General features: G+C 48.2%; 1 protein-coding gene across 3 annotated transcripts in view; it reads left to right on the top strand.

Annotated features, from left to right (window-relative positions):
• The window catches only part of RGS22 (regulator of G protein signaling 22), a 1,028,745-nt gene that overhangs the window by 854,862 nt on the left and 156,513 nt on the right, over window positions 1-17,370 (top strand). For all 3 annotated transcript variants that reach the window (XM_085605181.1, XM_085605183.1, XM_085605184.1), the window contains one exon: window positions 31-120. In XM_085605181.1, coding sequence (XP_085461307.1) covers window positions 31-120 — 90 coding nt within the window. The remainder of the gene's footprint in view (window positions 1-30; window positions 121-17,370) is intronic.

Here is a 17,370-nt window from a genome sequence, read left to right on the forward strand (position 1 = left end):
TGACTCCAATGGCTTGTTTTCTATTGGTAGGTTCACGGGAGAGTCCGAAGAATAACTGTGTCAGACATCTTTGATGACTTCGGAAGCATTACCAGCGGCGGACTGATTGGGCCGAAGAAGGTAATCGCCAATTAAGCTGCAGTTGTTCTTTAATCATAACCCACTGTGAAATGTTTTGTGGTGTATGGGAAAAAAGTAAGAAATGATGGGCCCTCATGTGAGAATTGGTGAATCTGGTAACTGACCAGAAGTCAACGTTAGAGCAAAATGATGTGTTAAGCGGCAGGTAACTCTGTATGGAAGTTACAAAGTTTTCCAAAATTATTTTAATACTGTGACATATTAAACTATGTGGACAATGCACTTTCTTTGTCCTTGTATTTACATAAGTATGGCTGTAACTGAGCAATAGACCCTGCCTGCAGGGAGGTCGCCGCGCAGTCCCACCTGACTGCGCCCGTGTCTCTGCCCAGCTGCCTCTGAGGGAAATCGAGGCCCGCCTCTACTCGCAGGCTACCACCTGCGCCTCATCCCTGGTGGCCAGTGGAAGGCCAAAGGTTTGCTTTACAGCCCTAGACTTGCTCTATGTTGTACTTGCATTGTGCCCCTTCTGCTTGTGACCGTCTTCCATTGTATTCTGTGCCTGTATTTTGTGACCGTCCTTCCCGCGTGCTACTGCCACTCTCCCCGCCGCTGCTTCCCCTGCGGCCCCGCTCGCCCTCTCGTCATTCCAGTCTTACATCTGTATTGTGCCCCATTTGCTTCTGTGACCGCCCTTATTGTAGTGTATTTTCTGCTTCAGTGACCGTTTCTTCCCGCTTGCCACTCTCTGCCACGTACCTAGGCTGTCCGGTTTTAGGTTTAAACCTATAATAACTGATAAAGCCCCACTGAAAGGGAAATAGCCCTCACCAGTGTAAATATATAAACACTGAAAAAACACCTGCACAACCACAAACTAAATCTCATTCAAAGAAAGGAAAAGGAGTGAAAGTCATTTTTTTCTTCCTGAAGGGGCCAATACAATGTAGCTTTGTTATACAAGCTGGCAGCAAGAAAGACTGGTTAACATTATTTTGCTTGAGTTTTGTTGTTTAGGGATGTCACAAAATATAGCTTTTTCTTTCTTTTGCTTTTTTCAGTTTAGTGGTCTTTGGTCTAAAGATGCATGTTTTAGGTCTTGTTTAATTATTTTATAAACTGTATAGAATCAGGAAAGATCAAAATTATATGTGATATTTTGGCTGCGTTTGATTCTTTCACTGATATGTAAAATGGCTGGTTTCATAACAATCATTCCCAATATGTGCCATCACATTTACCCACAGAGAATGAGTAAAACCCTTGATACATCAGCCCCCAGTTTCTAGTGAGTCAGTATTGATAGTAGGTGAATTGCCAACACCTCAGACTTTAAACATTCAATGTAAGGTATAGTGAAAAGTATATGTGAAAAGAGTGCCATCACCAAGCATCTAGGATAGAGGTGAAAACATGACACCAGACTTTTGGAAAACATGCAATGCAGTGTCACTAGAAATGCTGATGCCAAAAGGTTCCTTACAAGTTCAACAAAGATTGAAGTGATATTGTTTGTATTTGCAGTGATTCAACTATGTATATGAAAAGGTTGTGTGATGACCTGTCAAAATCGATACCTGAGCTGAAGTGCTTCCCTGTAAGAAATCCTTGCCACTTGTTAGATGGTATGCTGAAAGCATCTTTACAATCTTCAGACTTAATGAAGAATGCTTTGACTTTTTAGTCCATTTTGATGCACTGTTTTGTTATGCGCAAATATTTCTCATTTTGCACTTTGCGCGGCATCAAAGAGTCATTCCAACTGTGTCACTTAGTTGATGGTTCTCTTTCCAAGGGAAGGAGCTGTGAATGCTATATTATCCATGTGGCAACCGTTTACAGAATTTTTGCTGAGTGATGATGCCAAAGGCAACAAATGTGATGATCTTTGTTCGCATATTGATAGTGATGTGAAAAGAAAAACTCTACTGCATTTTAGATTTTTACAGGAAAACATAACTGCTGTAATGGACATAATAAAAAAACTAGAGTCTGAAAACACCCTTGTCTGCCAAGTGTTCAGTATAATTGGTGTAGATGTGAAACATCTCATTGAGAGTAGGCTGGGTGACACCTTTAGTGAATTTGGCAATGCAACATGTTCCATGTTAGAGTGCTTGCCACTTGGTAAGCAAAGCAATGTTGTAGAGAAATTCAGGAACTTTTAATTTACAATGTATGAGAAATGGCTTGCAATGATGCATAGAAATTTCCCCTTGCCAACCATGACATTTGAAGTCAATGAAACCTCACTGTGGTACTCTGTACAAGTTCTAGATCCCTTGCCTAAAGGGAATCTACTCCCTAGTTTCGAAAGTGCTGCTTCATTTTTGACTGCTTCAATAACTCTGAGGGCATAAGTGCCCAGTTCAAGACAAATGTTGCAGAACCTGCCCAGAGAATTGAATCTTCAAGTGCACCAGTATTGGCATGGAAAGCTTTGTCATTGGCCAGAGTAAGCAAATTGTGTACTGGCTGTTTTGGCGTTGCCCGTCTCAAGTGCCAATGCTGAGAGGGCCTTTTCACAGAAAAAAGTTTACATGGGAAGGAAAGAGCGAGCGCAAATGACCAAAGACTCACTGAAGAAGTATTCTATGGTGTACTACAATAAGTTTGATTTGTAAAAATGTATTTGGACCTTGTACACACTGTACGTGCACTATCAGTGCAAAAAGCAAGCAATAATAAAAGCAAAATGTTCCATAAACACCGGAAAAACACTGTTTCTGTGGTTATTAATGGCGTGAAAATGTGTATCCACTGATAACCACTGTTTTTTTAATGTATTGAAATAACTTGAAAACACTGAAAAAACCCCACCAGAATTTACCAATAATAGAAACTGAAAACAAGAAAGCCTACACGTACCCCACCGCTGCGGCCCCGCACCCCGACCCCCGCTCACCCATTCGTCCTTCCCCCCCCCCCCTCCCAGCTGCTCCTCCCTCCCACCTACCCTTCTTATGGCGGGCGCGCCGAAGGCGTGCCTAAGGCAAGCTGGTCTGCGCCCGTCCACGCCCAGTGCCAGAACCCCTGGCCCCCGCATACACCACAATGCCCGACTCCGCTACGATGCCAACACCCTCCACGCACTCAGCACCGGACGAGAACACACCTGCTACCAGGCCACTCCGAAGCGCACCCAAGGACCCTTCACCTGCCGGAACTGCAGATTCACCAGCATCCGGCCCACCGAACCACCAACCAAAGAACCCAACTACCTCAGATGCATTCTTTTCAACACCCGCTCCACCCGCAAACACGCCGTCGAACTCTGGGACCTTCTCGACTCTACCTCCCCAGACGTCGCCTTCCTGACGGAGACCTGGCTGAGCACCACCTCAGCTCCCGACATCGCCATAGCCATCCCGGAAGGCTACAAGATCACCCGAAGGGACCGTACCAACGGCGTTGGAGGAGGAATCGCCATTGTCCACAGGAACACCCTCAGAGTCTCGACCAACACCGAAGACACCCTCAGCACAGCCGAACACATGCACTTCCAAATCCACACTGACCCCAACACCACCCTCAGAGGAACCCTCATCTACAGACCACCCGGACCCCGACCGCAGTTCAGCGACTCCATCACCGACTTCATCAACACACGCGCCCTCGTCTCCACGGACTAAATCCTCCTCGGGGACCTGAACTTCCACCTCGAGAACAACGACACCAATTCCAACACCCTGATCGACAACCTCGCCAACCTCGGACTCAGACAGCTCGTGACAACACCCACCCATGCCGCCGGCCACACGCTCGACCCCATCTTCACAACAAGCCCCCACGTCACCTTCAACCACACCACCGAACCCCACTGGACCGACCACCACTGCATCCACTTCACCTTCAGGAAGCCCACCACGCACCACCGCACCCAACAGATGCCGTGACGCGGCTGGAGCAAAGTCACCGAAGACCAGCTAACCACCACCCTCGCCCAGAACCCACCCGCCGACTACACCGACCCAAACACCGCCGGCCGCAACCTCAGACAATGGATCGACAACTGCGCCAACACCCTCGCCCCACTCAAGACACCGTCCAACAGCCACGCCAGCAAGAAAGCCACCTGGTTCACCAAAGACCTCCAGGCCTCCAAACGAACATGCCGAAAACTCGAGAAGAACTGGCACCGCGAACGAACACCGGACAGCCACGCAGCCCACAAGAACGCCACACGCAGGCACCATCAACTCATCAGAACCGCCAAGAGTGCCTCATTCAAAGGCCGCCTAGATAACAACGCACACAACAGCAAAGAGCTCTTCAACATCGTGAAAGAACTCTACAACCCCAGCTCCAACACCAACGACATCCCGCCCTCGCAAGACCTCTGCGACTCGCTGGCCACCTTCTTCCACTGCAAGATTGCCGACATCCACAACAGCTTCAACGCCACGACCGCCCCGACAACCACCGCCCCCACGACCACCACCCACACCAACCGCCTGCTCTCCTGGACCAGCATCAACGACGAGGACACCAGCGAGATCATGAACACCATCCACTCCGGATCACCGCTAGACCCATGCCCTCCCCACATCTTCAACAAGGCCTGCACAGCCATCGCACCCTATCTCCGGAAAGTAATCAACATCTCCTTCGAGACAGCAACCTTCTTCGACCCATCTCCCTGCTCCCGTTCCGGCGAAGGTCACCGAGAAAATCATCAACAAACAACTGAGCCGCTACCTCGAGGAGAACAGCATCCAGTCCGGGTTCCGCAGCAACCTCGTCACCGAAACCGCCCTCATTGCCGCCACCGATGACATCAGGTCCCTGCTTGACACCGAAGAAACAGTGTCCCTCATCCTCCTGGACCTGTCAGCCGCCTTCGACACGGTCTGCCACAACACACTACGCACACGCCTCCACGCCGCCGGAACCCAAGAAATGGCCCTGGACTGGACCACGTCCTTCCCCTCCGGCAGAACCCAGAGCGTCTGCCTCCCCCCCCCCCTTCCGCTCCAGGGCCACCGAGATCATCTGCGGCGTACCCCAGGGCTTCTCCCTCAGCCCGACGCTGTTCAACATCTACATGGCACCCCTCGCCCACGTCGTCCGACAGCACGACCTCAACATCATCTCCTACGCTGACGACACTCAGCTGATCCTCTCACCAAAGACCCTCACACAGCCAAAACCAACCTCCACGAAGGCATGAAGGCCATCGACGAATGGATGAGGAACAGCCGACTGAAGCTGAACTCGGACAAGACGGAGGTCCTCATCCTCGGAAACACCCCTTCGGCCTGGGATGACTCCTGGTGGCCGACCACACTGAGAACCGCCCCAACACCCACCGACCACGCACGCAAGCTAGGGGTCATCCTTGACTCCACCCTCTCCATGACTAAACAGGTTATCGCCATCTCCTCATCCTGCTTCAACACCCTCTGAATGCTCCGCAGGATCTTTAAGTGGATCCCCACTGAAACTCGAAGAACAGTCACCCAGGCCCTCATCACCAGCAGACTGGACTATGGTAACGCCCTCTACGCAGAAACGTCGGCCAAGCTCCTGGGACGACTGCAACGCATCCGGAACGCCTCAGCACGTCTGATCCTCGACATCCCCCGCCGCAGCCACATCACACCCACAGACCTGCTCTGCCTCCCCGTCAACCAGAGGATAACCTTCAAGCTTCTCACCCACGCACACAAAGCTCTCCACAACACCGGCCCAGCATACCTCAACAGATGCCTCAGCTTCTACACCCCCACCCGCCAGCTCCGCTCCACCGACCTCGCCCTCGCCAAAGTCCCCCGCAATCGAAGAACGACCGCCGGCGGCAGATCCTTCTCCCACCTCGCCGCCAAGACCTGGAACACCCTCCCCACCAACCTATGGCAGACCCAAGACCTACTGGCCTTCAGAAGACTCCTCAAGACCTGGTTTTTCGATCAGTAGGAGCACCCTCCCCCCCCCCCCCCCCCCCCCCACCAGCTCCTTGAGACCCTCACGGGTATGTAGTGCGCTTTATAAGTATCTTGATTGATTGATTGAATGAAATTTAATGCATTTGTGAATGTTTTTTTATAAAACTAGTGCTGTATATGTACTTCAGTACATTTAATATATTGGATGCCTTTTGACCCATTATTAATTCATATTGTACATTTTAGAGTTATGCTTGCAAACTCTGGTTGTATCTATCGGTACACCTTTTGGCTCACCCTATGCCAGCCTTTATACAAGTTAGTTTTGCAGGGATTCTGCCCAAAAACAGAACTATGTGCAGGATTATAGGACCTTGGTGTATAGGGTCTGAGTCATCCTACCACCTTAGTACCCATGAGCCCAGGACGTACTAGCTACAGTGTCTCACTTGCCTACTCACTCACAGAGAAACAAACAATTAGACACCCCAGAACACAACACTCCCAGATCTCTCAGGAATCGTGGTAACATGACACACCCTTTCGCTCTCACTCTTGCACTTGTCCACAATAAGATCTGACAGAGGAATGAAACAGTTAAAAAAAAAATGTTTTAACTATAATGCAGTATACGTGCCGCAACAAGCAGAAAAAATGCATAGTACAAATAGTCAGGATAGCGGCTAGTCAATTTAAAAAAAAAAAAGTTTTGTTGAAAATGTATTTAACATTTTCCATCATATGTAACATACATTACAGCTTCCAATAACCATAATACAGGTACACATGAGTTTTTGCACAGTGAGTCATCTGGTTCCGAGATGGATAGAAGAACGAAGCACAGTGAGTACAGCAGGTGCATAAAGTCTTGATATTACATCATCACAAGAAGGGAAAACACTCAAGTGTAGTAGGACAGTTCGACCCCCAAGGTGTCAGGAGATCTCCTCTGACAGATAACTCATAACATGTTTGTCACAGAACAGATATTGCAAATGTCCTGAAATATGGAGCAAAACTGAAGGAGTGCAGACCCCTGGGATATAAAGATTTACAGTAGTGAGTGTTTCAGGCATCATAGGTACCGGAGTGGGGGTGGCGGACCACTGGTAATGTAAACCGCATCGCCACCATTAACCATCAGGACCAATAGGGGAGGGATCCGATGTCTGCATGGGTTGCGCTAAGAGGTAGCTCTGAAGGGGGGCCCCATATATCCTTAGGTTTGGAAGCTCTTGGGAGTGTTTCAGCATATGTGGACAGCTGTCCCTGACAGTAGATTAAATCCTCTAGCCACTCCTTGAATTTTGGGGCTCGTCCCCTACCCCACCTACAAGCCACTCTACGTTTAGCCAATACATTTGCGGTAAGGCTTAGGGAGCTGTTCAGTGTTGCCCAACAGTGCCAGTAAGGGATCACCTTCCAGTGGGACATTTGTCATTTTCTCAAGGGCGTCAAAGACTAGTACCCAATACTCCTGTATTTTGGGGCATTCCCACGCTAGGTGTAGGAACCCTGCTCCCAGTCTTTTACATCTCTCACAGCAATCAGTGTCTGCCAGTTTGAATTTAAACTTCTTGACGGGCGTGTAGTAAAGGCGTTGTAGGAATTTATAGTGGATTATCCGTAACCTATTACTAGCAGAAATGCGCGAGGTTTGGAGACAGCATTGTTCCCATTGTTCATCAGTTATCTCTCTTCCTAGTTCCACACTCCAGTGTGGGCGGGCTGCGTTGGGGGCTCCTGTGTGTTGTGTGCGTACACTATGATAAAGCCGGGATACCAAGTGTTTGCCTTCTGTGGATCCCAGCATCTGATGCAGAGGGGCGAGATTCTTGGGTTCCTGCGGGAACTCTGGGACTACAGAGCGAATTCCCTGCCGCAGGCGGACATAGAGGAAGGTGTCAAGGGGCGAGGGCTGAATCTCATGGAATAGTTGATCTGAAGTGCGAAATAGGCCTGCGCGAAAGAGATCACCCCATGTAGCAGGGGCGGTGGGTGAGATTTTAAAGTGGTGGGGCGCAAACTAATTAGCATACAGCAGCGTAGCGAGCGAGCGCAACGAGCGGGCCCGAACAGCAAAAGGGGGTTTGGGGGGGTTACCCCCCCCCCCCCAAGAAAATTTTGAAAAAAAAGAAGAAAAATCGTGCATTTTCAAGCAAATTTGAGAAAGCAGGAAGGTTAATAAAGCAATTGTGAAAGTGCAGTTATTACATTAATAGATGGCATAACATAGGTAGCTGCTTATTCAGTATTACCACAGAGCTTCATACATTCTGTCCTATGGTTCCACAGACTAAACAATGTAAAAGTAATTACCTTGCAATGAGAATAGCGAGTTGTGAGTCACATTTCGAAAAGAGACCCACCAGAGTTCCATAAAACTCAGTAATCTTAATGCCTGTAATCTGCAGCGCTTAGAGAACCAGTACAATATAACTCACTCTTAAAAAAGGTCATATTTAATGAGGGCCATTTTTCCAATTACAAAGTACTTCTGTTTATGGACCATGCGCGATAAAACGTACAATCTTCACTGATATATAAGTAGCTCATGATTGTTGCACAGGAATACAGTTTGCTGCAAAGATTTGGAAATGCAACTATCTCGAGTTTTATAAATGCAGCACCTTTGAATTCTATTATATATTCTTGCTTCCTGGTCTCATGCCCCCAAGAGTGCCCAATTTCCAGAGTATTTAAGAGTGCAAAGTTCAACCAGTGGCGTAACTAAACTTGAGGGCCCCCTTTCAGAGTGCATGGAGGGGCCCCCACGCGCTGGATGATCTCTCAGGGCGGGGCCTGCAGCCCGTGCAGAGTGACAGAGGGGGCCCTCAGTGCTACAGCGAAATATGGTATGGTATCCTAGGGAGATAGTTGTGGGGACGATCGCTGTTACCAGGGTAACGAGCAGCAGTACAGTGATGTGGTTGTGGCATTGTAAAAATACACTTTTAAATCACTTCGCACATACGTTTTTGCTCAAAACATGGTGGTAGGCAAGCAAGAGAACACAAAACAGTTAAAAGTTCCCGTAATTGGGGTAGAAATGGATTTGGGTAAAAAGTCAAACTTTTTTCCCCTTCAAAGTATTTGAAAGTACCCTCCTATCAAAATCCGTGTCCCACATGTCCTAAAGTGTTGCCTATATTAAGGTCCTTTTATAGCTTGGAAGCTATAGCCTGACAGTATAGCAGGCGCTCTTTAATTTACTGTTTTACCTAGCTTGAATAACAACCAAGCTGATCCCTCTTCCTTCTAACAAGAAAGTCCTTGAAATAACTGCATGGCATCTCTTTCTGGTAATGCATGTTCCCCAGGCGATGGTTTTGCGACTGCACTCGAGTGCTGTTGTACTCCCATTTATCTCCAGCCTTGACGAGTTGAGTCAGCACTTGAAAACCGTCCTTTTAGGGATTTGACTTCCCTAAACTTAAATGAAATTACTATGACACTCCAATTTGTATTCAATCCAAATTGCATTTATATAGCACTTAATACCCCTGACGAGGCATTGAAGATCTTTATGGCAAGTAAAACACTACTCTGTGTTTAGGATTAGTCCAGTGGATATTTAGATCAGCCTTGTTCACTCAGAGAAACCATTCCATACATTTACTTGAGTTTCTTTGTGGTAAATTAAGGAGGTGGGTGTGAACATAGTGGGGACTGTGTGGGAAGGAAACAGGTATAGGTTGATAAGCAGGCTGGAATTAAGTTTTCGGATTGCCCCTCTTCAAATGGCGACCAAAGCAGGGGGAAATTTCCTGTCACTTAAACGCGAGGTGTTTCCTTTGCTGTTTTTTCCAGTTCATCAGGCATTTTGTTCAAAGCATCCACTTGCATAGTAAGCATTTCTTCCTATAGGGCAGCCATCTGTAAAAGTCCTTCCTGTTCTCTGAGCGGTCTCTAATAATTAACTTCTCTCTGCCAAGTAAACAACCTCATTTTGCAAGCAAGTGTGATTTTTTTTTCTTTCTTTCTAATTAATTCACTGCGGTTTGATCGCAAACTGGACACACGCACTATGACAGCAAACATAGCTCAAAACATCAGAGCCTCCTTCCCACTTAGACATAGCATAACTAAGGAGGAATTTACGCGGGGCAAAATTTAAATTGGAATTGTACCCACTGATTGTCTTGACGGTCTGACATGGATTAAGTCCTCGTGGACCAATGTTGGCCATCCTTAGATCTCAGCTTTTTGCCTTGTTTTAGTGCTCTGCTTGTGTGTGACATTTATTTAAATACATTGATTTGGCTGCTGTAGACTCTCCTGTGTACACCACCCTTTATATGTTTTTCTTTTCCTAATTCTGACTCCCATCAGACGCAAACTGTGACTTTTAGTTCCAGGAGAGCTTGCTTGTTTATACAGCTCTCACCTGTGGCTTCATCTCCGTTACACCTGTGTTGTTCCGGTCATCCTCTATGTGCAACCAATGAGTTGCCTGTTTATATTACCTTCTCCTCTCTGCTGGTCGCCGCATGCACGAGGGGAGTGTTGTTGACTGTTAAATTTGCACAATTAATTAAACTCATTGCAATTAGGAATCCTCAAACAGGCTAAGAATACACAATTAAATAAAATGTTAAAAATATAAAAACGATTATAAGAGACATTGAAAGATCACAAGTAATAGGCGGCCCTTTTCTCGTCAATCTTAAAGACTCCCCTTTATCCCCCTTCGGCCGTTATTCACAATCCAGATAAGGGGCGGATTGGTTGACAGGATTACCCAACCCTGGCAAGTCAATTATTATAGGAGTGAATGATTCAGCATGAAGGAAATTCCCTGGCCTGGGGGACCCGAGCAGTGTGGCTGAAGATTGCATGCATTTCAGGAAGTTCACAGCTAACTGGGCTGAATCTCCTCTCAAGCAGGCTTCTATGGTCTCTCGATAGGTCCTGAGATTTAAAAATGCACCATAACAGCTGAAGCCAGAACTTCTTTAATGGGAGTAATTTGTCACGGATGCAAAGTACGTGTCAATGACTCCTCTTCCTTTGCACAAAGGTGACATTGACTGTCGGAGTCATCCAAGTCCCTCCATCCATACCAGTAGGATTTCAAAAAGATTAATTTAAAGCACAAGTTCAGAGGCAATGAGAGATAGAACAAAATGGTTCCTGGCTCGTACAACGTTGAGGCCATCCCTCCGTGTGCCAATTTCCTCTCTGTCTGTATATCATTTTCTGATGATATTAGCTTTGCTTGTTTGATCAATAGTTTGGCAGACAAGGGTGCCGGCAAGCTGCTTGACCAGATATCACTTGCCTACAATGCCTCTAGGGCGCAGGTTAAATACTTGTGCCATTTGTTGCTAGATTACTTATCACTTCCCAAATAATATTCTTGAACGTGTGATTCTTCGCCTTCTTCACTTTAGGCTAAAAACTTCGCTTTGTGTGTTCAGTGCTGTGAAACTAGCTCAAACTCTTGCGAATTTGAGCATGTGCAGTTGCGGCTCGTGGGGTGTCGCGGGGGGGGGGGTGTATTGCGGATGTGGGGGGGGGGAGTTTTGAAATAAAATTAAAAAATCCTACCTGAGCAGGTCGGTCCACTGCCTCGGGTCCGTTGGCGCAATGGCGCCTACACTCGGGAACAGCCACGCACACATCACTGACTGCTTGCAAGTGGGCGTGCAAAACCCTCGCAGCCAATCCTGGCGCTGCTGGCAGCGCCAGGATTGGCTGGGGGCGCGTTTTACACTCCGCCAGCCTGCCCATTAGGAGACCGAGGTTTGAGCCTTTGCTCAACCCTCGCTCTCCTAATGGGCATGCGCCAGAACTGCAAACACAAGTGCGCATGACTGGGCACGGTGCGAAAATTCGTCCTCTGTCCCCACTCATGCGCACTTGTGCATTGTGCTGCTCCATGCCCCTGGTGACGGTCTGACTGCATGTCAGTCAACATGACGCCGGACCGCCCATGGGTGGTCTGACGTCATGCTGACTGACATAATTGTCAGTTGTTCTCAGCCGCGGGTCCAAGCTCTTGCTGGCGCTGCGCATTCACGACGACATGATTGAAAGTCTGCTGCGGGTCCAAGCAGGGCTGGCTGGTGGGGCTACGCCCCTACGCCCCAATGGACGCACCGCGGCTGCCATGTAGTAATCTCGGTTCGGGCGCATAATTGATGAAAACTGCGTTCTTGCAACAGGGACATACAAGGATGGTAGGAGAGGGGAAGTCGCGAGGAATACAGCAGGTAGGAGCCCAGAAGGTCCGTTTTGCAGTGCCATGCGTCCACCATGCATGTAACAGTGGTGGGTGGTGTGTCGCGGGTGCGCTGAGGTGCATGTATTAGTCCATCCAAAGGGATGGGATCAGCAAGCCAGTGCTCAGCAGCCACCTGTGGCATGTAACGAGGGGGGTTGATCCAGTAGTAGGCGTAATGCGCCTGTGCCCAAAGATAATAAACTTCAAAATCAGGAATAGCAAAACCGCCTTGCGCATAAGGTCTCGTGAGTGTGGACCATTTGAGCCGCGGTTGTTTGCCGCCCCAGAGGAGTTAGTTTAGAGCGAAGAGTTAAAAAAAATACCGGCCAGTATGATAAGGTATGTTCATAAAAAGGTATACAAATTGCGGGAGCACCACCATATTTATCAGGGAGGCACGGCCAGCGAACGAAAGAGGAAGGGAGATCCAGCGAGTGACGTCGCTAGTAAGGCGATGTGTGGCTGTGCCATAATTTAGAAGGAGCCGTTCTTCTCTATCCCTGGACAGTTGTATCCCAAGATATCGGGGGTCAGTATCACACCAATCCAATGGGTAGTTCAGAGCAAATCTAGTGACTGCAGAGGTCAGAGGAAACACCTGTGATTTCCCCCAGTTAATATGCACCCCAGATAATCTACCAAATACAATGAATTCGCGCAGCAGAGGATTAATGTTCTGTTGGGGGTACCTCACATACAGGGTAATGTCATCTGCATAGAGAGACAGCTGAATTTGTTGTAGATAGCAACGGATTGCCTTGTCTTGGTGGTGCTGACGCAACCTAGATGCCAAGGGCTCTACCGCAACAGCAAATAAAAGGGGGGGAAAGCGGGCACCCCTGCCGAGTACCCCGTGATATGGGGAATGCAGCCAAGAGATGCCCATTAATGCATACTTTAGTCGTGGGTTTATGATACAGTAAGCGTATCCACGAAAGGAACAATGGGGGGAAGGCCATCCGTTGCAGTACCCCGAAGAGGTAATCCTATTCCAGAGAATCTAATGCTTTCGTGGCATCCAAGAATACCGCAGCTAATGGGAATTCAGGAGCGACAGTCTGGAGTAGGGAGAAGCGGTGCGGAGGTTGTGAGTAGTGGCACGCCACAGAACAAATCCCGACTGTTCCGGGAGGACAAGTTTGTCCAGGAGTAAGATTAGCCGGTTAGCAATAAGCTTGGCTAATATTTTAGCATCGCATTTTATGAGCGACAAAGGTCTATATAAATCACAGGAATCCTGGGGTTTGCCGGGTTTCAACAGAGAGGTAATGAGTGCTTCTCTCATCGATGGGGCGAGTACGCCAAATTCCAAGGATTCTTCATAAACTTCTTTAAGAACAGGAGCCATAATATCTATGTAATTTTTATAAACTTCAGCAGGGATACCGGCGAGGCCCGGCGCTTTACCAGATCTTATCTGCATTATCGCCTCCCGAACTTCGTCTAGCTCGAAAGGAGCGCAGAGGAACTCTCGATTTGCGTAACTTAACCAACCCAGTGTCACGTCGCCCAAGAAGCTATCTAAATCTAATACACCACTGCGCTGTGAGGTATAAAGTGTAGTGTAATGGGAGGTAAAAGTGTTTAGTATGTCTGCAGTATCTCGATGCCGCGTCTCCCCAGGGCCCTGAATTTCCAATATGTAGTTTGAGAAGCGTGGACGCCTGATCACCTCAGCCAGAGCCCGTCCCGGCCGCTCGCCTTCACCATACCTGCGAACCACCCAATATCGCCCCCGGAAGTTCGACTCTCTCGTTGGAGTTTCCTCATAGTCCGTCAATTTTATTCGGAAATCTTTCTGCACCTGCCCAGTTTCCCCGGCTTCCATCTGAGTCACCAGCGCCTTCAAGTCCATTTCCAGAGTCCTCAATGTTCTCTGGAGATCCCGGAGCACCCCAAAACTTTTAGAAATACAAAACTCTCTGATTGTAACCTTGAAGGCTTCCCATATCATTTCTACGCTATCCACTGACCCTGTATTTCTCTGGAAGAAATCCTGAATCTCCTCCCCCAGCTCACGATTGAAAACTGTAACTAGCAACGCTGTGGGTTGTAACCTCCAGCTAGGCCTAGGTTTGTCATACCCTGGTGGGAGGAGCACAAGTGTCACAGGGCAGTGGTCGGAAAGTGTTCTGGCGGGGTGTGTGACAGCTTGAATGGTTGGCCCTAGACCCCTCGTAATCAGGAAGTAGTCCAATCTAGCCCAAGTTGCGGCATAAGCCATAAAATGTGTGCCTTCCCTGGCTTGAGGGTGGGTGTGGCGCCAGGTGTCTATCAGTTCTCCTTCTGTCAGTATTCCCTGAAGGACTTCCTGAGTGTGATTGTAGTGATGGGGCGCGGTTTTGGATCTGTCTAGGGCCGGGTTCAGGGCCACATTAAAGTCCCCGCCCCAGATTATGTGGGTGGAGCCTATGTTCACAATTTTACCCCAGAGGTTGGTAAAGTATTCAGGAGTATTAGGGCCATAACAGCATGCTAGGGTGACCGATTCTGTGCCAATACGGCCCCATGCTAACACAAACAGTCCCTGTGGATCCGTTATCGAACCTGCTCGTTCAAAAGGTGTCTGTTTTTTTATTAGTATCGCTGTACCCCAGGCATAGGAGGACTAGGAAGAGAAAAGCCTGCACTCTGCTCATTTACTAGGAAACGTATTGGGGAGTTTGGGGTTAACGTGGGTCTCCTGGAGCATGGCAAAGCTTATCTGGGGGCGGTCAAGGTAGGCCAATATTTGTCGCCGTTTCCGCGGGTCCCCCAACCCTCTAATATTCCAAGACATGAGTCTCAACTGAGATGCATCTATCCTATCACCTATGTTTACCTGTGGCGTAAGGCCTGTAATAGTATGAGTCCGTACTCAGTAGTGTCTGAACAAGAAAAGGATCACAGATATACTTGGAGAGCTGTGAATTGTGTATACCCAAACATGCACTAAGCCCTATCCCAACCACCCCCTCCCACTGAAGCATTCCAGTTAAATCATTCCCTCCCCCCTCCCAAGTACCCTCAGAACAGAACATTACGTACAACCTTTCTAGTCAGCGACCAGAAGAAACTGGATAGGGGGATCTCCCTTAGGGGGAACACTACTGGGCGGTGTGAGAAAGTGGCTCTGTATATACTGTTCCCTAATAGGTACAGGGTGTACAGAGTCCACAGTCCCCCAGAGGCTGATAGAGGTCAAAGTTAGGTATGACCTTACTCTCAAAAGTGGTAGCTTGGTCGAGCAGTAAGGCAGTACCAGAGGACAGTGTAAAGCATTTATTGTACACACTCAGTCAGCAAATGGTTTCACACACTCAATAACTGAACTCTAGGCCAATGATTTGTATATATAAATTATATGCTTGTTTTATTTTTAGAACCACAAGGGGATAAAAATATACTTTCTCAGAATGAGAGGTTGAATATAAATACTTTTGTTTCAAGCAATAAATTTGTAAAACAGTCACAGTTGGTTGCAATAAACAATCCTATTTCCTAAACATAACAATGCATTGAGCTCAATGGTAAATTCAGGTTATTTGTAATAAATTACTTTTCAGATTACTTTTGGAATTCCAGGTCTGGATCCTAGAACCAGCCTGGGGTCAGTATTCAGAATCAAGTGATGAAAGTCGACTTAATAACTGTAATGATTTTTAGATAATATTTAGCTATTTCAAAAGTTAGCACTTAGAAAATATTTCACAGAAAACATTCAATGGATCTCTATGGCAAGAAATTCAAATTGCAGGTAGAGTACTTTATCGTTACTTTAGTAATCCAGGACTGGGTGCCTAGACCCAGGACTGGGGTCCTTATCAAAAGCAGGTAAGTAATTTCGTTTGCAGAAATGGTACGATTTTAAAAGAATATTTCAAATTTGCAAAAGTAGACACTTAGAAGAAATTTCTCAGACAAGCAGACAATGGTTTCCTATGGGAGAAAAATGAGTTAGAAGTAAGTATAGTTGTGAACACTTTTCAGAGTCAGGGCTGGGCACCAAGATCCAGCACTGGGAGCTCACCTAGGAGCAGGTGAGTAAATTCGTTTTTGTCACTTGGCTGATTTTTGGTGAATTTTTGCAGTTTTGAAAAGTTCACACTTAGAAGATTTTTGAAGAAAAAGCCAGTCAATGTTACCCTATGAGGAAAATGAAGTTAGCGGTTTAAGGGTAAGTACTCGACTGGTAATGTTGAAATTCCGGGCATGGACTCAGGGGTCCCCCAGTGTCAGGTAAGTACAGTTGGTTCACCCTCAGCGGTTTCAGGACGGCCGGGTGCAGAGAGAGTTGGGCCCAATGTTATCCTATGAGGGATAGGGGGGCCTTGGTTGGTGGCTGCTGTCTGGCAAGCCACGCGGCTGTGGGAGCTGGGCTCCTGGTCACTTACCCAGGGCAAGTGGGGAAGTAGGTTAGAGTAGAGAGGGCACTGCCAGGGCCACTCGGGCGGCTGGGTGCAGGGTGCTTTTGAGCCTTAGGGCGCTCAATGGAAATCAATGGGAATGTTCCGGTTTGGAAAGAGGCTGCAGGCTCGGGGACGAGGATGTTTCAGGTGCCACCACCACTTCGAGAGGTAAGTTGGGTAGTTGTAGGTTAGGTGGGTACCCCGGGATTGGGCACAGGGGGTCGCAGGGCGCCGGGTGCAGGGGTGCCTTTTGACGTCGGGAATCTTACCCTCTGGTTGATCGCGGCTGGGGTGGCACTTGGTTCTGAGGCTGCAGGCTTCTTCCGGGATGTCGAGGGGGGTCCTTGGGTGCCGGACTCGGGGTCACAGTCGCCGTGGGGTCGTCCTCAGGGTCTTTGTCCACTCCGGCACTGGCCAGGCTTGGCTGGTGCAGAGTGTGTTGGGTCCGCGGTCCCGGGCTGGTGCCAGGGATAGCAAGTAGGTTTCTTGAGTAGAGCCTCTACTCGTGGGAGTCCCAGGGGCTTAGAGCTAAAGGGTAGCCAGGTCCTCCGGGGTTGGTGAGGTTGCTGGCCACGTGGGATGCCGCGCTGGTGCAGGTTCGAGAGTCGACAGGCCGGTAGGGCTGGGGCCAAAGCAGTTGGTGTCTTCTTCTCTTTTTAGCAGCTGCAGGGCAGGTCTTTGTTCTTCTTGCTCTTCTTGTCGTTTTTCTATCTGGAATCTGGGGAAGGAAGGTTCAGGGGGCCCCTAAATACTAGATTTAGGGGCGTTACAGGTAGGTGAAGGCCAGGGA

Source organism: Triturus cristatus, chromosome 5_1 (genome assembly GCF_964204655.1).
Source record: "Triturus cristatus chromosome 5_1, aTriCri1.1, whole genome shotgun sequence".
In the NCBI taxonomy this organism is placed as follows: domain Eukaryota; kingdom Metazoa; phylum Chordata; class Amphibia; order Caudata; family Salamandridae; genus Triturus; species Triturus cristatus.